At 37.5% G+C, this 23,932-nt stretch overlaps 1 protein-coding gene across 1 annotated transcript; it reads right to left on the minus strand.

Moving 5' to 3' along the window:
* Positions 1-4,150: 4,150 nt before the first annotated feature.
* Positions 4,151-20,269, minus strand: LOC134740532 (uncharacterized). The gene is made up of 6 exons (XM_063673043.1): positions 19,946-20,269; positions 19,682-19,873; positions 18,092-18,259; positions 16,625-17,000; positions 15,618-15,729; positions 4,151-5,552 (listed from the first exon to the last, which is right to left on the minus strand). Exons 1-6 carry the CDS (start codon positions 20,126-20,128, stop codon positions 5,336-5,338), a joined length of 1,248 nt encoding a protein of 415 aa, XP_063529113.1. The 5' UTR covers positions 20,129-20,269; the 3' UTR covers positions 4,151-5,335.
* Positions 20,270-23,932: the final 3,663 nt, after the last annotated feature.

The raw sequence follows: 23,932 nt of genomic DNA on the forward strand, positions 1-23,932 counted from the left end.
AAATCATTTTAGGGCTGTATCTCCTAAACCGTGCGTCGTAGCGCAAAAATAATAAAATTTTCGTTCCCCTTTACGGAACCCCAAAGTAATATACAAAAAACACAATGAAAAAAAAACAAAAAAAACTTTATAGGGCTGTATCTCCTAAATCGTCGTAGCGCAAAAATAATCAAAATTTCGTTCCCCTTTGTGGAACCCCAAACTAATATACAAAAAACACAATGAAAAAAAAACAAAAAAAAATCTTTATAGGGCTGCATATCCTAAATCGTGCATCGTAGCGCAAAAATAATCAATTTTTCGTTCCCCTTTAAGGATCCCTTAATTAATACTTAAAAAAAAAAACAAAAAAAAACAGGAAAAAATCTTTATAGAGCTATATCTCCTAAACCGTGCGTGGTAGCGCAAAAAGAACAAAATTTTCGTTCCCCTTTACGGAACCCCAAAATAATATACAAAAAACACAATGAAAAAAAAAAACAAAAAAAATCTTTATAGGGCTGCATCTCCTAAACCGTGCATCGTAGCATAAAAATAATCAAATTTTCGTTCCCCTTTAAGAAACCCTTAATTAAAACTTAAAAAAAAAACCAGGAAAAAAAACTTTATAGAGCTATTATAGCTATATATATATAGATATAATATCTCCTAAACCGTGCGTGGTGGCGCAAAAATAATAAAATTTTCGTTCCCCTTTATGCAACCCATAATTTTTATTTAAAAAAAAAAAACGCAAAATTTTAAAAAAAAATCATTATAGGGCTGTATCTCTTAAACCATGTGTCGTAGCGCAAAAATAATTAAAAAAAACCCTTTAAGAAACCCGTAATTAATACTTAAAAGAAACAAAAAAAAACAGGAAAAAAAACTTTATAGAGCTGTATCTCCTAAACCGTGCGTGGTACCGCAAAAACAATAAAATTTTCGTTCCCCTTTATGCAACCCATAATTTATATTAAAAAAAAAACGCAAAATTTAAAAAAAAAACTTTATAGGGCTGTATCTCCTAAACCATGCGTCGTAGCGCAAAAATAATAAAATTTTCTTTACCCTTTATGCAACCCATAATTTATATTTTAAAAAAAACGCAAAATTAAAAAAAAAAACATTATAGGGCTGTATCTCTTAAACCATGCGTCGTAGCGCAAAAATAATTTAAAAAACCCCTTTAAGAAACCCGTAATTAATACTTAAAAAAAAAACAAAAAAAAACCAGGAAAAAAAACTTTATAGAGCTGTATCTCCTAAACCGTGCGTGGTACCGCAAAAATAATAAAATTTTCGTTCCCCTTTATGAAACCCCAAAGTAATATACAAAAAACACAATGTAAAAAAGAAAAAAAGAAAAAAAAACAATAAAAAAATCTTTATAGGGCTGTATCTCTTAAACCATGCGTCGTATCGCAAAAATAATTTAAAAAACCCCTTTAAGAAACCCGTAATTAATACTTAAAAAAAAACAAAAAAAAACCAGGAAAAAAAACTTTATAGAGCTGTATCTCCTAAACCGTGCGTGGTACCGCAAAAACAATAAAATTTTCGTTCCCCTTTATGCAACCCATAATTTATATTTAAAAAAACGCAAAATTTTAAAAAAAACTTTATAGGGCTGTATCTCCTAAACCATGCGTCGTAGCGCAAAAATAATAAAATTTTCGTTCCCCTTTATGAAGCCCCAAAATAATATACAAAAACACAAGAAAAAGAAAGAAAAAAATAATAACAAAAAAACTTTATAGGGCTGTATCTCCTAAACCGTGCATCGTAGCGCAAAAATAATCAATATCCGTTCCCCTTTAAGAAGCCCCTAATTAAGATTTAAAAACGCAAAAAAGAAAAAGAGAAAAAAATCATTTTAGGGCTGTATCTCCTAAACCGTGCGTCGTAGCGCAAAAATAATAAAATTTTCGTTCCCTTTTATGAAACCCCAAAGTATTAACAAAAAACGCAATGACAAAAAAAAGAAAAAAAAACAACAAAAAAAACTTTAGGGATGTATCTCCTAAACCGTGCATGGTAGCGAAAAATAATCAAATTTTCGTTCCCCTTAAGAAGCCCTTAATTAAGATTTAGAAACGTAAAAAAGAAAAAGAAAAAAATCTATATAGGGCTGTATCTCCTAAACCGTGCGTCGTAGCGCAAAAATAATCAACTTTTCGGTCCCCTTTATGTAACCATTAATTTATACAAAAAAAAAGCAAAAAAAAAGTTTTTTTTTTTATAGGGCTTGATCTCCTAAACCATGCGTCGTAGCGCAAATATAATTAAATTTTCGTTCCCCTTTATGAAACCCCAAAGTAATATACAAAAAACACAATGTAAAAAAGAAAAAAACAATAAAAAAAACTTTATAGGGCTGTATCTCCTAAACCGTGCGTCGTAGCGCAAAAATAATCAAATTTTCTTTCCTCTTTATTCAACCCTTAATTTATATTTAAAAAAAAAACGCTTTCACTAAACTGCTGTAACTCGGAAACTTAGAATCCACAAAGGGGACTACTAAATTATGACACATATTAAAGCCTGACCAGTAATATATGATCATTGTCAAGAGGGCGCTGTTCATTCTCATGTATAGGGTGACAGTTCAGTATAGTATGAAAAAATATTGTATTTAATGAACATCATCATCAATGTAATTAATGTTGCTTGCCACGCTTAAACATAACAAAAATCACAATAAATTGCGTCTTAAAATAAACTTAAAAAGTCTACTAAAAATCGAAACAAAAGTAATTTTTAAGTCGCTGTTGTGACATTCTCAATCAAAAGGTAGGTACCACTTTGTCGTTTACCATAAAGACGAAATTTGATTATATCTTTATACAAATAACCTGTCAGAGAAAGTGGTACCTTTTGATTAGGAACGTCACAAATGTTGGTCAGTATGAGGAGTGCAGCCTACAGTTTATTTTTAATTATATTTATATACCTACTACGGTAAGATTGATAAGACAATGTAATTATGCCTCCGAATGAAATAAATACACTGTATCGCAAAACTAAGTGGCGAGACAGCTCATAATGCCGTCTCTTGGTTGGTCTTAACAAGGGTAAAGGAGATAGTATTAAGATCTCAGTCGCCAGCTGATATTGCGGCAAGTATAATAAGCACCCCACCCGCGTAGGTACCCTTCCCCGCGCACGCCCTTCTTGCTCAATTGAGTTTTATTTTGCCAGATAGTAAAAAAACCGTGGATCAAAATGACCCAAATTATGAATGATGTCTCAATGTGGTATTATAATATTGTAGACGTAAACTTAATAATATGAATTTTTTTTTGTGGCAGATACAGGGTGTTAATTAGAAAAAAAATTTTTTTAAATAAAAGCGGTGGATGAATTTGACACAGATTTGTTTGAATAACATATAACAATGTTCTGTAAAGTACAACACTTCACTTACCGACTCTAATATTTTTTTAGGCGTTTTAGGATCAATATTAGGTATTTATTAAATGCCATTATACCCGTGGATGAAAATGACACAAAATGCGTGTGTACGTCGGAAGCCACTTTGCCTTTACAGGGAAACAAAGAATTTCGTCTCGAATATTTTTTTTACAGAATGCTGATTGAAAAAAGAAATACCTAAATTTCTACCTAAGCAAATACCTAGGATGACACAAAATATTATTTTTAGGTTTAGTATATGGTCTGGAAACTATATATAAAAAATAAGCAACATTAATATTCTTATAACCTCAGAAGTTATTGGTACAGGTCTAAAAGGTAAAAAGGACGCACGATGTGGTGTAAAATATCGTATGCGTATATTTGACTGGGAAACTTGATAGCGCTGATAGGTCCTGTACAGGGTGGCTAAAAAATAAGTTCATTCCCATTGCCAGGGATGTTTTGGGATTATACTAAGCAACTTTTACTACGGGACCAGCCACGAAATCGCGAAAAAAAATTTACCCTCCCATAGAAAATGGACCAGCCAAAATGTATGAAACAGCCAAGTTTTTTTTCGCGATTTCGGGGTTGGTCCGATAGTAAAAGTTGCTCAGTATAATTATCTGGTTATTACATTATCAAGCGTCCTATTACCACCTAGCAGTTCCATCTAGTAAATAAATCAATACCATTTGTGTACTTTATGATAACTGATAGAGCAGTGCCAAACATTGTCATTTTTCTTAATGATTAAAATAATATTGTCACTTCAGACTATAAGTTTGTATACATACAATTAACTGATTTGACTTATAATATGTTTAAGTGCAAATAAGAAACAGGTGCTCTTACTGACCATATTACCGTTTTACTGGCCTTCACTCAAAAAATGAACTGACCATACAATTAGTTATTGCCCGAATATAACACACATAAAATAAGGGCCGAATAATTATCATTATTTCTAAACCTTAAAAAATTACGAAACTATATTAATTAATATAAGAGACCAGAAATCTTCTCACTGTTCATACACGCTACTAGACTATACAATCTTTCAGAGATTTATAATTATGTAATTTATAATTTGCTTTTTTATAATATCTCGATATTAATTGTAAGCTCAAGACACGACCTTTAATTTCCATTTTTATATCATATCAAAAATATGTTTCTTAACCTAAAATCCACTTGCAATTCAATACAAGATAAAATCTTCCAAACATACCTTAAAGTTTATTTTGACATGAGAAAAAGGGGTATATAGGTCTATTGTTTAACTGAGGCGGTATATATGAAATTATTATGGCCAGGCCAGCTATGGGCTGATTGAAGGCTTGGCTGGATGTAGCTGATTTGAATGATGTTATGTAAGTAAAAATGTATCTGGAACCAAAGTAATTCAAAGTGCTGCCCTTGAGCTCCATCATCCGGACACATGAAGATGGTCGAAAAAACTTGAGTTGAGCAGGCAAAATATTGCTCTTGAAGTGTTTGCACATAGATCCCGATGGGTTAAAGTGTATCCGCAAGGGCCACCGAAATAATAAGATAAGTAAAAAGGTAATGTATAAAATAGTTTATTCCCAGCTACCGTATGCAGTAAAATCTAGATTGTCCGCCGGCTTAGCCTCGCCCGTAACCAATCAAATCGTTCCTAAATAGAAAGTATACCTTCAACTGGTGACTATGAACTTGATTTTCCAATCAGGAACTATTTGATTGGTTACGAGCGTGGCTAGACCGGCGGAAAATGTTGATTTTACTGCATTCTGACAACAAAGAAATGTATGCTTATGACTAGTATGAATGAATTACCTAGCATTCTCAGCTTGAACGAACTATACAAAATCAACGCGCTACTTTACTAACCGCCTGAGATAAGTAGACCTATAATTACCGCGGGCCCCGCCCATAAACACTCAAAAAACCTACCTTAAGCAGTCTTTTCCACTGCGTTCCCATCTCCCATCCCCACTTGCCCCAGTAACTGTGCGACGCTGGGTTCGTTCAAGGTGAGCACGGCGTGGGCCTCCACCATGACTACCAGCGAGTTCCGGGCCTCCTCGTGCGGCACCCCGTGGGCGCGAGTGGCGTGCGAGTACCAAGCACCGGTGGATGGGAGGACGGAGACGCACCATTTGCAGGACAATCTGAAAGTATACAGAAAATTACATAACTATTACATTTATACAGGGAATTTGACAAAGGACAACTGGATTTAAAGTGGCGAACACGCCGCCAATAGGGATGATGACACATGTTGAATTTTATAACAAAATCTAGTTAAATAGATAACAAATGAGCAGTTTATCACAATAATGTGGATATTAAAATAATTCATGGAAATAATACAAAATTACAGGACCTGAAAGTTTCAAAATTTAAGTTTTTTTTAACTTCCAAAAAGGAAAAAAGTAATTCGATTCCTTACATTTTATCCAAAAAAAAATTGTCCAGCAACTGTAAGATACATAAACGCAATATTTCACCGACAAAAACGCAATTTTCTTGTTTTGTCCATACTTCAAGATGGGCTCTCAGTGACCTTGACGTATTATCGTTTTCAGAAGCGTTTCGCGAGTGAAGAACGACCGTCGGACTTTGACTGTAATTTCTGACTTTTGTATTGCTTTAATGCAATGGGTCCCATATAGACATTTGACTCTAAAAACAAACCTGATCGATTGATACCATTAAATAAAATTTGTCATCTAGCCTATTAACCGCTCCCAAGCAATCGGAGTTCGCTGTCATTTTAAAACGGAATTCTTAAATGAGGTAGGTACATGAAACTTGTCATGAACATTTACGTAACATTTAGTGTCATAGCGAAACCGCAATTCTACCGAATCGAAGATTCGGTTAGATACTATACTAAGTACCGAAAATTCAGTTTCGGCGCCGCCGAAAGGTTTAGCAGTTTTATGGCCGAAATCGAAACCTGCGGCCGAAACATGATTTTTATGCCCAAACCGAAACGGAATCTTCGGTCGGATACTATGAATAAAAAATACATTCCTTTTGCATATGTGCTGGAAGCATGTGTAATAATGTGTATTCGGCAAAATTGATCTCTGACACCCGTGCAACCTTACAACCAGTACTGGTGATCAATAAATCGTATATTACTTACATTGAAATACGTTTATGATCGAGCACATTTGCAAAACAAAATAGTTTTACCCTCCACACACCAATATGGCATAATATCTAACTTGGATAATATGTTATTGGTATGAAAACAATCTAATATATTAGATCGGGTCGATTAGATGTAGGTAATGACATCTTGAGTGCGTTCAGGTAAGCTTTCACAGCTGAAAAAATAATAGGTACATACCATAACAACGGCCGCTTAGCCTAGTTTGTAGGGTGCGACTAGGACTAGACGAATTGCGCAAGATTGCCCCTTAATATAATTTACAGTACATATGGTGCTACTTTCTCGCACTAGTGCGTAAAAGAGCACTTTTCGTGCATATGTCGAAAGTTTAAATAGCCATATGTACTGTAAAACGTTGTACGATACACGTGCGAATTAGGTAATTCGCAACTCGTGTCGATTTAAAACACTCCCTGCGGTCGTGTTTTAATTTATCGCCACTCGTTTCGAATTTCCTCTTTTCCGCACTTGTATCGTAAATAACTATTACAGTACATGTAGTGCTACTTTACCGCACTAGTGCGATAATGAGCACAACACGTAACTATGTCGAAAATTTAAAGGGCCATATGTACTGTAAAACGTTGTGCGATACATGTGCGAATAGGTAATTCGCAACTCGTGTCGATTTAAAACATATTTTTCGCACTTGTATCGTAATGTTACTATTATTATGTTACTATTATTTTTATACAAACGGATACTCAGACCCGTAGTGCAAAATTCTGTATAGTATGAATCTTCTCAAATGATTTTTACGCCTAAGACCCTAATCTGTTAAACAAAAGCCATTGTTTATTTTATGCTAGCGGTGGGATACCGTGTCTGAGCGCGTGCCAAAGCAACAATGTCGTTTAAAAGCGGCTGTATCGTGGTGGTTTTAAGGTTCAAATCTAAGAACATGTAACATGTTTTGGTAATGTATAGGAAAGGACCATCGACCACCTCAATGTAGGCGAGCGCTCATATTATTACTTACATGGATTTGAACCTTAAAACCACCACGATAAAGCCGCTAGTTAAACGACACGGGAGCCCAACGCTCGCACAAAAGAAACAATGGCTTTTGTTTAACAGATCTTAGGCGTAAAAATCATTTGAGAAAATTCATACTAAAGCCGTGGATGTTGCTGTACGGGGCCAATACGTTTTATGACACTGAATTGTCGAACGTTCGCGAATAACAACGTGGTTACTACAAAATGTAAGGCGATATACCACCATACACTATAACTGTCAAATGTGCGACAACATTTTACGCATCTTAGTATTATTTTGCCTGTAAGTACATCTAAGCCGGATTCGGATTTAATAACGTGAAATATGATACCAATCGTAAATTGCTTACTCATACTCATACTCATTTATTTATAATAATATTTCATATTACACGTCATAATTAATAAAGTAAAATAATACAATATAAAAATAATCAACAAATTTCAAATTTCCAACAATTAATAAAAATACAAAATATTAAATTAAATTAAGATGTCATAAAAAGCTTTTGTGGTCAACCATTTTTTTAACTGATTATAGAATGTCAGGTCATTTTCAATATTTTTAATGCTATCAGGTAGTTTATTGTAGATACCCGGCCCTGGCTTATGGATAACTAAGGTGGCCGTCCCCACCGCGAAACTCAGCACATCTAGCCAATGTTAAAAAACCGGCCAAGTGCGAGTCGGACTCGCGCACTAAGGGTTCCGTACTGTAGCGGTAACTCGCTACCCGCTCCGCTCCGCTTATGGCGCTTGGACTGTTCGGCTAGACGCGCGGACACAAAGGAGCAGCGCATGCGCATCACCCCACTGCGTCGGCGCCTACTCACTCGCTCTCAACGCACGAACCATACCTGATTGTTACCCAGTGCCGCACACACAAGACTTCGCTTACCAGCTGACAGGTAAGAAGATCTTTAGTACCATAGACTTGGTCAAGGCGTATAATCAAATACCAGTTTTTGTCGACGACATACCCAAGCAAGCATACATTACGCAAAAAACGGCAAAAAAAATCACGTTTGTTGTATGGGAGCCCCACTTAAATATTTATTTTATTCTGTTTTTAGTATTTGTTGTTATAGCGGCAACAGAAATACATCTGTGAAAATTTCAACTGTCTAGCTATCACGGTTCATAAGATACAGCCTGGTGACAGACGGACAGACGGACAAACAGACAGACAGACAGCGGAGTCTTAGTAATAGGGTCCCGTCTTTACCCTTTGGGTACAGAACCCTAAAAATATAAAAAGAGTCCCATTGACATCTCAATCCCATTTTTTCTAAATGTGAATTTACTAAATGGAGAGGACGTGAAAACCAACCTTCGACACTTGATAACCTGCCGACTCCAGTTTTGAGTTTCTTCTTTCGGCACAATCAAACTTTATTCAGTTCACAATTCACAGGGCGGCACTGATGTCCATGGAGTACTTTTTCACATGATTTTGAGTTTATTTAGATGAGCCAATTTTTGAGCTCGCGCGCGGTGATAGGTTTAGGTGGCACTGGCGGTTGAATGAGGGGAGTGGGGGAATAGGAAAATATGTTGCCAGGTATAAATATATAATAGGTGCGTTCGAGTGGTGTGTATGAGATAATAAAAATAAACTTAAAATTAATTAGAAAATGTATGAAATATTCACAATGGCGTTGCCAACTTCGGGGCGCCTAGAGGTTTCCTCTACATTGCGTTAAGAGTAAAAAATTAATCTAGGTACTAATACTAAGGATTATTTTCCTTTTTAAACTAAGTTTGTACTATACTAAACTTAACTATTGCGTAGGTAACGGGCAGAGCCGAGTTACAGGACGGACATAAGTTCCTGAAGAAGTAGTTACTTTTGCGACGCGAATTACATTATCTTTTCCTGGGAAAACCTCTGAGACAACAGCGAGAGGCCAGAACATAGGATGAGAGTGATCATCTTTAATGACAACAACTGTTCCCACACTCACAGGTTTGGAAGGTGAATTCCATTTATCGCGTTGTTGAAGAGAAGTGAGATATTCCGTGCTGAAACGGTTCCAATAACTTTGAACAATTTTATTTAGGAGCTGATAGCGAGTTAACATATTATTTGAAATGTTACTGTCAATTTCCTCAGCGGGTAAAAATTTAAGTGGAGTAATATTTAAGAAATGACTTGGAGATAACGCGGTCGGATCGGAAGGATCCGATGATAGGACGCAAATTGGACGACCGTTAAGAAGCCCCTCAATTTGGACCAAAATAGAATTAAATTCTTCGTAGGTTAAAATTTGATTCCCTATAGATTTGTATAAGTGAGTTTTGACTGACTTGATATTAGTTTCACTCAATCCGTTAAAATGCGGTCCATAAGGTGGACTGTGTTTAAATTGAATCTTGTGTTGAGCAAGGTAATTACTCAAATAGTTGTTATAATCAGTGGACTGTATTAGCGGGTAAATTTCGTTTAATTTGTTTTTCGCACCAATGAAATTTGTACCTCCGTCACTATATAAAATTGAAACAGGACCTCTGCGTGAAATGAAACGTTTGAAAGCGGCAAGAAATAAGTCCGTGCTTAGATCGGAGACCAATTCTAAATGAAATGGCTTTTGTTGTTAAGCAAACAAACAGACAGATATAAGCCTTATGGCTTTTAACTCCGCGGCGGCGTATATGAGTAATATAGAATGGTCCGCCGTAATCGACAGCTGTGTGTACGAATGCCTTGACTTGAGAGACGCGTATAGCGGGGAGGTCACCCATCGGTGGCTGAGTAGATAATGGTTTGAGTTTGAAACAGGAGTTGCATTTGTGTACTCTTTGGCGAATTAAATTTCGAGCAGATAAAATCCAATATTTTTGTCTAATTAATGCTAGTACTAAGGCGGGACCAGTGTGCAGGTTCGACGAGTGATAATAATCTACTAAAAGCGATACTATTCTACTTTTTGCAGACAATAGTATTTGATGTTTTTGATCGAAACCTAATTGAGAATGAGTTAGTCTACCTCCTACTCTTAGGAGACCCTGGTCGTCAATAAATGGATGCAGTTTTAAAACTGATTTACTAGGAATTAGTTTGTTATTTTGAATAGCATTAAGCTCGCGAGAGAAATGTGTTGCTTGCTCGTAGCGTAGCACGCGGTATTCTGCATATTCTAAGTCATTTGGAGTTATGGAACCTTGAGAGTGAAGTAATTTTGAAAAGCGAAATGTGTATACGAGTGAGCGAATGAGTTTAGTCCACGTCGAACATCTTACAGCGAGATCATGAATTGGGTGCGTAGGTTCGACCGGAGGTAATACAGTTTGCGCGGGAAGCGAAGTAACTTTAATTTCTTGTAAATCATCTTGTTTATTATGATTTATTTTAAATTCCTTTACAGGCCAGGTATTAATCGGAGCGGATAACCATTGCGGGCCGTGGAACCAGAGTGAGTTATTTATTAATCTTATAGGCATTACAGGTCGCGATACAATATCTGCAGGGTTCTCTACGCCACGAACGTGGAACCAGTGGGAAGCGGGTAAGTATTCATTTATTTGAGCGATACGATTAGCTACAAATGTTTGAAATTTATAAGCGGGCGAATGAATCCATGTGAGTGTCACAGTGGCGTCTGAAAAAGCGTATATTTTATTTATAGTGCATCGTTTACTTAGGACATCGCGAACGGAATTTATTAATTTTGCGAGTAATACGGCAGCGCAGAGCTCTAAGCGAGCGAGGGTTTTATTAGAGTTGGAAACTTTTGATTTAGCGGTGAGTAATTCTACTGAATTTGCGGTTGAGTTTTCATCTGAGTCTACGCGTACATAGATCGCAGCACCATAGCACTGCTGGCTAGCGTCGGCGAATCCGATTAAAGTTATTTTATTTTTGGACGTGATGCCAATATGGCGCGGTATTTTAATTTCTGATAAATGCGGAAGTTCCTGGTGGAATTGTTTCCATTTGGAGATAATGAAGTCGGGCACTTCATCATCCCAATCGAGTTGAAGTTTAAAACATTCTTGAATGAGTAATTTCATATAAGCTACAACCGGGCTAATTAGACCTAGCGGGTCGAACAAGCGCGCGGTGACAGACAGAATCGAGCGTTTAGTACAAGTTTCTGGAAAATCTATGTTTGTTTTAAAGTGAAATTGATCATCCGTAGACTGCCATTGCATACCTACGATTTTAGTATCAGCGTTGGGATCATCATCAAAGTTGACTGCAAGAGGGCTTTTCTGAGCGGATGGGACGCGCGACATGAGTTGAGTATCATTTGAAATCCATTTAACTAAGTTGAAACCTCCCGATTTGAACATAGCGGTCATCTCTTTATATATTTTTTCTGCCGTATCCACGTTATCAACTGAACTAACGTAATCGTCAACGTACATATGGTTTTCGGCTTCATAAGCGGCGAGCGGGAATGAATCACGGCTATCTGCGGCAAGTTGTCGCACGACGCGCAAAGCTAAATAGGGTGAACTAGAAACACCGAAACAGACTCGATTAAATTGATATATTTCGATCGGTGAATTAGTGTCAAACCTAAATAAAATTCTTTGGAATGAGTGATGATCAGGAGAAAGTTTCACTTGAAAATACATTTTTTCGATATCTGCGGAAATTGCAATTGAAAACATGCGGAGATTTAAAAGCAATTCGAAAATATTATTCTGTAGAACTGGACCTGCGTAAAGTAAATCATTAAGGGATTTTCCTGAGGTGGTTTTACAACCAGCGTTCAGTACGATACGCGTCTTTGAAGTTTCTTTGTCGGGACGATAAACGGCCCTATGCGGTATGTAATAAGAATCAGTGTTTTGAAAATTATTCGGAACCTTTATTAAATAACCTTGATCTATGTAAGTTTGAATAGTTGCGTTATAATCGGATCGTAATCCAGTTGAGTCGAGTTTCTTTTCTAAATTTAATAAGCGGTGCTTCGCTGCAGAATAAGATGATCCTAATTCGGCAGGTGAGTGTTTGAACGGAAGAGCAACGGTATAGGTACCGTCGTCCTCGCGCGTATAAGTTGACTGAAAATGTTTTTCACATGCTTCGTCATCTGGACTAAAATGGGTTTTTTCTGGGACATTTTCGATTTCCCAAAAGCGTTGCGTTAATTGATCGAGAGCAAAATCTTCAGTTTGGCAAAAGAAAGTCTTTTCCAAATTGTGAGCGTTTAAAGAGCGAGTTTTATTTTCGAGCGAATGAGGAAAACAATGCGCCCTTCCTCCGGCGATATATCCGAGAGTAGTTTCGATACCTACAACCGAGGAAGTTGGCGAGGTCACCTTACCTGGTCCGAGTAACGTGGGGAATAATTCATTACCTATCAAACAATCTATCTCGCCCGGTAAGTAATATTCATCATCAGCCATCGGCAAACCTTGAAGATGGTCTAATTGCGTGATTTCTAGCTCGGCGCTAGGTAAAATGTCCGTAATTTCATTCATAACGCGGCAACAAACGGTATAGGAACAGCGTGAGTCGAATCGAGAGTGTATTGTAAGTTGCGTTATTCCAAACGCGCGGTCTTGTATTTTTCCTATGCCATTAATAATAGCGGGTGCGGGAGTAACTTTTAAATTTAAGCGTTCACAGCAAGCCTTTGTTATGAAATTAGTAGCCGCTCCCGTATCCAAGAATACACGGAGGCGATGCGTTTGATTATTACTATAAACGTTAACAGACGCAGTCGGGCATAAAACTAAAGTGTCACTATTTAAATTTCGAGCGGGAATTGTAACAGAAAGCGCGAGGTTATCGTTTGTCTGGCCGCCGTTCGTGCGGGCTGCAGTCGCCGTAGGCGAGCGCGGCTGACGCGGCGGGTGGGACAGAGACGGAAGATTCGATGTGCTACTACTGCTTGGACGCGGTGCTGGAGCAGCGCTCGTGCCAGCCGAGTTGTTATTTTTGTTTATATTTGAATCAGCTGATTGCAAGGAATGCGTTGTATTCGACTGGGTCTCGTAATGTAACAAAGAATGATGTTTCTTATTGCAAATCGAACACCTATTTGTTGATTTACATGTACTAATATGATGAAAACCTAAACAGTTTATGCAAAATGTGTGTTGACGAACTATGTCGTTGCGCGTTTGAGTATTTTGTTGTAAGAAATATTCACATTTAAATAGCGGGTGAGAGAGTTGAGATTTACACACTTTGCATGAGCGAGATTGAGTGAGACTGAGAATGTCAGAGTTGTTAAACTTGCTGTAAGTTTGAGGTTGCGGATTTGTAACTTGAGTACAGAATGTTTTTATTTTATTAGTTTGCGTTGCGGGTTTATTAGTACTGAATGATTGAGTGCGAGAATTATTATTGTAAATTTGCGTGTGAGAGCGAGACGGTGCGTGGAGTACTTGGAGTTTACTCTGTTCGGTTAGAAATTTCTTTAAATCACTAAATTTAGGAATGTCAATATGTCTATGAGCTTGTTCGAACAGGTCAATCATAGATTTGTCCAACTTACTTAAGGCAATATGAGTTAGGATGAAATCTGATAAGTTATCAATTTTCAAGCGCTGTAATGCCGCTTCAGCGGAACAAAAGTTATCAAGTATATTATCGACTGACTGCCCAGTCTTTTGTTGTAACATTTGATCTAGATAGACAGAAGCCTGTACCCTAGTATCTTGGTATTTTGCTAGAAGAGCTTGCCATATGATGTCATAGTTTTCAGAGGTAGCGGTTATTCCGGAACAAACATTGAGTGCTTTGCCGGAGAGACAGCCTATTAGGTACTGGACCTTTTCAGCATTTGTTAGGCGAGTATTAGCGTGTATGACACTGCGGAAATTTTCATAGAATACTGGCCACTTAGTAGGAGTACCATCAAAACCTATGAGTTGAAGAGGGGGTAACTTCGTATTAAAGTTATTATTTTTCTTTTGGTCCTCAAGCTCTTGCTTCAAAATAGTTTCTTTTTGTTTAACGTAACAATATAACTCATCGAATGTATTTAAAATACTATAACTCGGCTGAGCCTCAGGATTTACTTTGAGTTGTTCAATTATAAGTTTATCTACGGTTTCAATATAATCTGAACGCGTTTTATCAGCAGATTGAGTCCTCGCTAAAAACTGCGTGCGAGTGACATCATCGGAAACCCTCAAGCTTAAATTATAAACTTCTTGAATTATTTGAAACAGAAATTGTTTTTTATGTTCTAAAAAGGTAATCATCACTTCTTCGTCGTCTTTCATTTTGTAATGAGTCAGTTAATAATAAGGTAAGTATGCGTAATTTGCGTAAAGTTATAAAATGAGAGTTTTGTTATATAAGTAAAACAAAATCAAAGCGACGAAGGTTGACGAATTTTGCGGGCGAGTTTAACTACAAATATGGCGGGTTGGTAGGTAGATAAATCGCGCGAGCGGCGAACAAATTTTTACAATTGATTTTACGAAATATGCGCGATCTACCAAAAATATGCTTTTAATCTTATAGAATGAGTAAAATAACTGGTATTTATTAATAATTAGTTGCGAAATGAGATGAAATAAGCGTGATGTGAACCAATTAAAGTATGACGGCACGTTGTGCGTTTTTAACAAATATACGTATAAATTATACTTTTGAGTGTGTGATTACTGTAAATATGTATGAAATAATGATATATTGATATAGGAAGGATCCGGTTCGAAGGACCAACACTTGGAGAGGACGTGAAAACCAACCTTCGACACTTGATAACCTGCCGACTCCAGTTTTGAGTTTCTTCTTTCGGCACAATCAAACTTTATTCAGTTCACAATTCACAGGGCGGCACTGATGTCCATGGAGTACTTTTTCACATGATTTTGAGTTTATTTAGATGAGCCAATTTTTGAGCTCGCGCGCGGTGATAGGTTTAGGTGGCACTGGCGGTTGAATGAGGGGAGTGGGGGAATAGGAAAATATGTTGCCAGGTATAAATATATAATAGGTGCGTTCGAGTGGTGTGTATGAGATAATAAAAATAAACTTAAAATTAATTAGAAAATGTATGAAATATTCACAATGGCGTTGCCACTAAATAATAATAAAACATCACATAAATAATAAACTTCACATTAAAAATAAATCGTACCTGTTCGTCATATGTCGAGATTTGACATGTCGCCTCCTATACCCCCAACTGTTATATACGCGAGGGCAAAACGGACAGGGAAACGACGGGTTGGCGTAACACGTGTTCTTATCTGAAAACAACGTAGCTATTTTTAAGTTATTTAAATTATGATTTGGGCAGCAAGACCCATATTACAAACACAAGACTAACAGACATATGTTTTAATGAAAACTAGGTAGTATATATATGTATAGGAAATAGAATGGCGTGGTTTCATTGAATGGGGTTGGCAACTGTCAAAGGTTTGCAGAGATGGCGCCATCATAGCTTGCCCCTTTTTCTATGAGATTTGGCTCAAAGGGCTGGCATCCAGGGCATCAAAAAAAAAACAAAAATTTGACACAATTGTATGGGATTGACAGGGCAAGCTATGCTGGCGCCATCTGCTAAATATTTCGACCGGCCAACCCCATTGTCTCCCCCTGAATTGGAACCTCCGAAACTCCCTTCCAGAAGTCAGCGCACCTGATGGTCCCCTGCAGCGGCACGCGCCACAATGGAGTGAAATGCACAAACTTGACCGAAGCGTAGTGAAGGTCTCCGTTTTCAATCTGGCATTTTGCTTTTGTATGTCTGGATGTTCTCCTCTACAGGTCGCAATTCTCAACCGATTCTCGTGAAATTTTGTGACCATATTCTATGATTAAATAAAAACTTTTTGTCAATCCAGTTTTTGGATTTTTTTCGAATACGGAGATTGACATAAAGGACTTAAGCGCCAAAAGGAGTAAACGATTGCTCGTTGGCTATGCATTCTGTTCTAGTTCAGCGTATATTTCGCCTCTCAAAAGCATTAAGTCCTTACTGCTTAACATGAAATGCTAATAAAATGCAACTGGGTGTGGTACTAGTACTACTTTAGATACAACAATGCCTTAGTGAGGTGAACGCAAGTCTTCGCACATACCTCACAATGCAAAGTTAGTCAATGCATTAATACACTAAACAAAGAAACAAAAACTAACCTTTGCAATTCTGCGCCTCACTGGACACAGAATTCAAGTTTTCCGTTGTAATGCTTAGAGATTCAACAATAGTTCCACTCTGTAGTACTGTCTCAACTTCTTTGTCTATTTCGATGCATTCTTTATCATCTTCAATATTGTCTATGCCTTTTTCGTTAATGTTCAGACAAGGTTGCGTGCTGGTGACTTCGTTAATCCATTTTTTGACATTACGGTCGCCTGAGGCGGTAGTGCAGACGGATTTGCTTGAGAAACTTTCAGGGCTTGTTAAGTATTTTTTCTCATCATCTAGGAGGGCGATGTCTGTGTCGTTTGTGTTTTCTCCGGAGTAATCGGTTAGTGGTGAATCAATGGGCTCCAGCTTTGGCACTATGTTCTGTAATTCAAAAGATAAGTTGATATGATTTAAAGGTATTTTAAACAGGTTACGATAATGTAAAGACCTAGTTAGGTGGCGTACGTACTTGTTGCAGAGCAACATGAGGCGGTTGTCACACTCATTTCTGGTTGCGGCGACATTGTGCTCACAATCAAGTCAGTAGAAATGGGCGGCAAATTTAAATAATTTTGGCGCGAAGGGTTTTCCTCGCATAGAAAATTTGAATTTCGCGCCTTTTTCTATTGTCAGAGTGGGTTTTCTATTGTCAAGAACAATAATGTAAAAAAGTCATAGGACTCAGTTGTCGATACAAAATGTTGTACTACCTTCGCTGAACGACCGAGTCCAAGATTTTGCTTAAAATAATCTTTTGATTCAGATGGAATAGACCACAGCATGGTAGGACCTAGCTAATCCAGACAGCGGCGGATGTCGATAGGAAGGCGTGGCGCGACCTGTTAAAGGGCCTCTGCACCTCTGCGGTGCCTTAGGATAACAACAACAATCCAGACAGGCAAAAGACAGGACCCATGGTAGAGTGTACTCGATCCCATGGCGCCCTCAGAAACGGCAAAGAGGATTAAACGCCGGAGTGGGTTTAGTGGGTAGGGCCAGGTTCTCCCTCCCCTCTCGCCAGTTGAGAGGGGACAGGAGCGGCGAGTACCACACACCCCCCCATCAATGGCCTTCCCGGCTTCCCGCGGCCGGGGAGACGGTGCGTAAAAGCATTCGCCCACTCCGTGAACAAAAAAAAAGCCAAAAGACAGGACGTTAACGTATTACAGAGTTTCCATAATATCTGCAAAATTTTTGTTATAAAAAATCTGCTTGATATTTCACGCTTAATTTCAAAGACGCTCTTTGTCAGGAAAGAAAAAAAAAATCGTGAAATTCAAAGTCAGCCCTGCGCCCACGCCATCACCGACGGACATCGGATGGGCACAATCAGGATAACAGCAATCACCGAATTAGCGAGGGTCCAGATTAGCGAGGCTCTACAGTATGATATTTGAATGTTCCATATTTATTGTGGTTGATTATAAGGAACTAATACATGCATTGGATGCCTGTGTTCTTTCCATACTCACATTATTTTTGAAGGAGTCCGAGGTACTGAGATTAGTGCCAGTATCAGGTTTTGGTGGTGTCGGAGCCGTTTTCTTAATTTTGTTGTTGTTATCTTCATTTTCGCTTTTCTTGCGTTTTTTAGCTGAGTGTGGAGCAGTAGTAGTAGTAGTGGTGGTACTAGCTGGTTTCTGTAAGTACAGAACAATAAATCGTACATGCTTAACTTGTTTACTGATCTGTTGATAATAAAAACAGTTAATCTGGAGGAACAATGATGCCCCTGCCAAAATGATTCATGTTGTAAATACATTATTATAGAGATAACCTTAATTGCCTATGTAATGAATTTATACCACAAACCCTCTATGATGTGGATATAAACACTTGTGCGATGTTGTTATAAAACTCACCTTCAGTTCGTTTCATAAACCCACTTATATTTTATTGCCTTTCATTATGTACAGTCACATAACCTACTATTAATTTTTATTTAAAACAATTTTAAACCAGCAGGTCAAATGACTTTCCAAAACAGTAAATTATTGCCGGCATGGCTACTATTCCAGATAACTGGCTAGTTAAATTAAATTCAACAAAATTACATTAATATGTAAGTATAACAAAAAACCTGCTCCAGTTCTGTTGCATCTTAATTCAGGAAGCATTGTTACATTAAACATAGTTCAATTAAATGCAGGCGCAACAAGCAATTAAAGGGAGTGGCTCCTCCGAACATGGCATGCAATGTTGGAGGCTCATATAATATCCACACTAATATTATAAATGCGAAAGTGTCTGTCTGTCTGTTACCTCTTCACGCTTAAACCGCTCAACCGATTTAGTTGAAATTTGGTATAGAGATAGTTTGAGTCCCGGGGAAGAACATGGGGTAGTGTTTATCCCAGAAATCATCCTTTAAGGGGGTAAAAAGGGTGGTGGAAGTTTGTATGGGAAATCGATAAAAAACAGATTGGATAAAAAATAAGCTACCCAAATTACTAACTCTACACAGACAAAGTTGCGTAGTTATAACTCTTGCCAATCCAATTAATATGATAGTTTTGAATCTGTATTTTACTTTTATACCAGTAATCAATTCTTAAATGTGTGAAATGAGGGTGGAAGTTATTTGACAGTGCCTTGCACAAGTTTCACGTAAAGATTTTTATTTTTGATTGTTTAAAATAAGCAGGCCTTTGAAAATACCTATATTCCTTGTTTTGTTCTATACCTTAAAACAATGTGGTACATGATATCCTATTGACCTGTGTTTCCAGACAGTTTTTAAATAGAAACTCAACAGATTGTGAGGGAAACAATGGGTCAAGAGTTATTAAACATGTACTTGGAATAATAAAACTATACCTACTCTAATAAGAATATAAATTGAAATAGATTACTAGATCACGTGGCCATGACGGTACCAGTTCCAAATGTATGCACAATGGTATCTCAAGTATATGCAATCATTGAAAGGCTAGGCGTCTTTGCCCAAAATTTAAACAAAGTAGTGTGACTACTTAAAAATAAAAATCAAATAATTTTATTTTTTCCGTAGTTGTAAGACTTTGTGACTTTGTAATAGAAAGAATGTAATAAAAAGTACAAACCTCATCATCTCGCGCGGTGTCGGTTCCCGTCGATAAGCCACAAATCCTCAATGCCTCCGCCGTCTTCAGCAGCATGGGCAAGAACTCCTCAGTCACATTCACCTCCCCATTGTACATAAACGTCAGCAACGTTCGGAGCGACGCCGTGTTAATGTCATGAAGCACTATTATAGGATCCTTGTGGGGGTTTTGCTACAAAAAAAAACACGTAGGCGTCACGCAAAGTTACACGCACAAATCACATGTGTAAAAACTGTTATTTACCTGGAATATTGTCTTGAACACTGAACTGTTCGCTGACAAAATAACTTTGTGAGCCTTGAAGCTAAACCCTTCGGAAACCAATGTTACGTCCGACAACCCCTCATCCTCAAACAAGCCCTTAACATTCGTCAAAATGTTGTTTTGATACCCGTTCCATTTTAAACTGATTTCCTGATTCGCCATTACTAAAAGAAACGCAGCATATGGCTGGCAGTTTTTGTCGAAAAATTAAGGAAAATAATAAAAAATAATTAAGTTCAAGAGAAAGCAAAAGCAAACAGAAAACAAACTTGGTGTTGCTAATAATCAACCTTGTTGTTCGATTTTTTCTGACATAGAATTTGTTGCCATATAAAAATATTTGCCTGGGTGTAAGTTTAAGTAGATGAATTTATAGGTTTTTTTTATGAAATAGGAGGCAAACGAGCAGACGGATCACCTGATGGTAAGCGATTACCGCCGCCCATGGACACCCACAACACCAGAGGGGTTGTAAGTGCGTTGCCGGCCTTTAAGATGGGAGTACGCTCTTTTCTTGAAGATTTGAAGGTCATATCGGTCCGGAAATACCGCAGGCGACAGTTCATTCCACAGTTTAGCTGTGCGAGGCAGGAAGTTTCTAGAGAAACGCACAGTTGAGGACTGCCAACCATCTAAGTGGTGAGGATGGTAATGTTGTCGCGTAGGGCGATGGCGAAAAGAAGCGGCAGGGATTAATCCGAACAATTCCTCGGAGCACTCCCCGTTATACACGCGATAGAAAATGCAGAGCGAGGCCACATCTCTACGCAGCGTCAAGGAGTCAAGCCGTTCCGAAATACGCTGGCAGTCGACAATTCGAGTGGCTCTTCGTTGGATGCGGTCCAGAGGGAGAAGCTTGTATTGGGGTGCCCCTGCCCATAGATGAGAGCAGTATTCCATGTGTGGGCGAACCTGCGCTTTATACAGGTAACTCGATAATGGATTATTGATCATCATAAATTAAATCTAGTAAGTATATCAATAATTTAAAAAGAATGATTATGATTATGAAATTAATGCGTCTTTTGGACTACTAGTTGTAGTTTTTTATTTTATTTATATGGCTCTATCTATACCTTAGAGCATTTAATACCCGAAGTCGCCTTTAAGAGCTTACCCCTTTACCTTGCACAATAGGGAATATTACGCGAAACTCTGCATAGGGGGCGCCACTACCACAATCTGAGGGTCTATCGCGAAACAAGAAAATGGAAATTTCGTTATCTAACGATAAAATATATGACATTGATGCATCAACGCGGTTTGTTTGTTCGTTCGAATATGAAAGAGTGACAGAGATGTACATCTCTGTACATCATCTGTGTAAAGAGGCAGATAGCGAAATTTCGGATTCGCGTTTCCCGGTACATCCTCTGTAAACAAACCGCGTTGATGCGCAATGTCATATATTTTATTATCTCTGAAAACTTGTCAAAAACCTGTTAAAAGTACAGTATGTATAAGTTACTCTATGGTTACTAAAAAGGCTAGCATACTTTTGTATTTTGGTATTTGTATGGACTGAAGTTTATCTGACATAGCAATTTGTACGATACTGCGTCGAAACGTCGTCGGAAATAAAGTTAATAAAATAAAATCGCGATAGACGGTCATTAATCTGTTTTAATATGTTTGTGTTCAAAACGCAAAGTTTTGAATGTCATAAGTCATAACATAAGGCACTGTTTTTTTTTTTTATTTGCTGCCATTTTCTAGTCCCTACTCTCATTAGCCCAAATCTAGACGCAAAGAATATAGTTGGTCAAGCAAATCTTGTCAGTAAATAAGAACAAAAAAAAAACCTATACTCCTTTTTTTTTGGGTGCTAGTACTAGTGTAAGACAAAGATAGTATGATAGATTCTCTCTGTCTATGTTTGAAATGAGACAGACCTTTGACAAACTATAGATCTATGAATTTGAATTGACATTTTTAACAATTATAATATATACATAATATATGTCTATCTAGTGAGTATTATATGGGGCGTTTTCTATGAAAAGGGACCTTATTGTCGATGGCGCTTACGCCGCACAGCGTCGCGCGGCATTGTATTTATATCGGAGCATCGTTTATAATGGCGTAAGCGCCATCGACAATAAGGTCCCTTTTTATAGAAAATACCACACATTCTTTGGTCTATCTAAACCTGAATACGATTATGTATTACTAATATACGAAAATTACCAGTGAATCCAGTGATTATATAATAATCGATTATCGACACAATGAAAAATAAAAATTTATCTACTCAAACGAACGCCCGTCGTATATTTTTATATGGCAACATTTTAAAGTCAAGAAACGCATTCCATGATTGTATGCTAGATGGCGCTGTTCTGTGTAGTAAAAACAGTAAAAATGAATCGCGTTTTTAATATTTTTCTTGGGATAACGACTCCTTGAGGGCTAACGCGTATGAATTCGCCGCTAGGGGCGCTAGTGTGGATGGTGGTCTTCGCAAAGTTCGAAATGTCAAATGTCACTTGGTCACTTGTCACTTCAAGGACTGACAGCCGTTCTTTAGTCTTTTGGACCCTTTGGACCACCATCAACAGAGGCGCCAACTGGTGAGCAAAAAAACGATAGCCCTCATTCATTCAATTTTCGATTTGTTTAAAAATCCTACGCTAGATGGCGCTATTTTGTGCAGTACAAGTGTACAAGTCCTATCTGTAAAAATCACGCTATCGAATAAAACAAAATCTATCTATACTCAGAATAATTGAGTATCTATAAGTAGCACAGAATAAATAATAGTATGTCTATAGTACATTATCAACGAGGGGGGTAAGTGAAGTATTGGAAACGAGGGTGTTTATTCACGACAGCCGCCGGCTGGAGTGAATTGAGACTTGAGTTTGTAATATCAATATTACACACAATGTTTTTCATCACACTTGTGAAGAAAAGACTAAATTTTAACCAAAATAATTTCTTAATACGGTGACATTTCAAACATTCGTCCTATATTTACTTAAGTACTTTACTCTTTGCTCCACGCGTTCCCGAGATAAGGGTCTTGACAGATAGATGGACAGACGATAAAGTGATCCTATAAGGGTTCCGCTTTTTTCCTTTTGAGGTACGGAATCCTACAAAACACTCCTCTTTTTCGTCGGTGGTTGAAAATAGATTATGGGAAACTAATTTCTTGTATTCGAAATGAAGCATAAAGCTTTTAAGACTACTCGTATTCCGTTTAGCATTGATTTATCAAAATAGGTGAAAGGGGAAATAATTCCCCTTGTCCCGTGTATAGTGAGGGTTAATGGCAGGGTCAGTTCTTCAACAACAAAGTTAAGTGAGGTAATTATTTCGGTTCAAGTATCTGTCCGTTTGCCTAAACTAGCCCAAGGCTTGCCTACAAAACAGCAGGGTCAAGTTACTCTTAATTGTGTTTAATGCGTTAATGCGATAAACGGTCTAATTTTAGCTACCTATCTGCTTATTTGTACGTATTCGTTTTCTGATTTTGTAGCGAAAATAACTCTAACGCTGGAGTTACTTATGGGGGCTAATAGTGGCGAAGCGTTGTTGATGCAAAAAGGAAAAGGTCCATTTTCCTGCGCCCAGATAATTCTCGTTCGCTATCCGTTTCGCGACTCGTTCACATAATTATGAAAATACAGCATTACATAATTAAGATCTATTTAGTAATATTAAGCAGTTGATACTTATCGTAGACTAACGACCCACCCCGGTTTTGCACGGGTTACATTATACACCTAGGGTAGTGGACCCGGTAATGGGCGTGGAACCGGTAATGGGTCATAAAACTACAAATCTTGTAAAATAAGTATCTTAAACTAGTTTATAAACACTGGTAATATTTGACCATAAACAAGAGTCATAGAGCTGCTTAAGTTTGACTTTTTATGAAATTCGGTTATTATTTAAGAAATTGGCGCCAACCCAAAAGTTGTCGTGTCACTGAAAAACATAACCAGTAAGAATTCTTAACAA

Source organism: Cydia strobilella, chromosome 4 (genome assembly GCF_947568885.1).
Source record: "Cydia strobilella chromosome 4, ilCydStro3.1, whole genome shotgun sequence".
Lineage (NCBI taxonomy): Eukaryota > Metazoa > Arthropoda > Insecta > Lepidoptera > Tortricidae > Cydia > Cydia strobilella.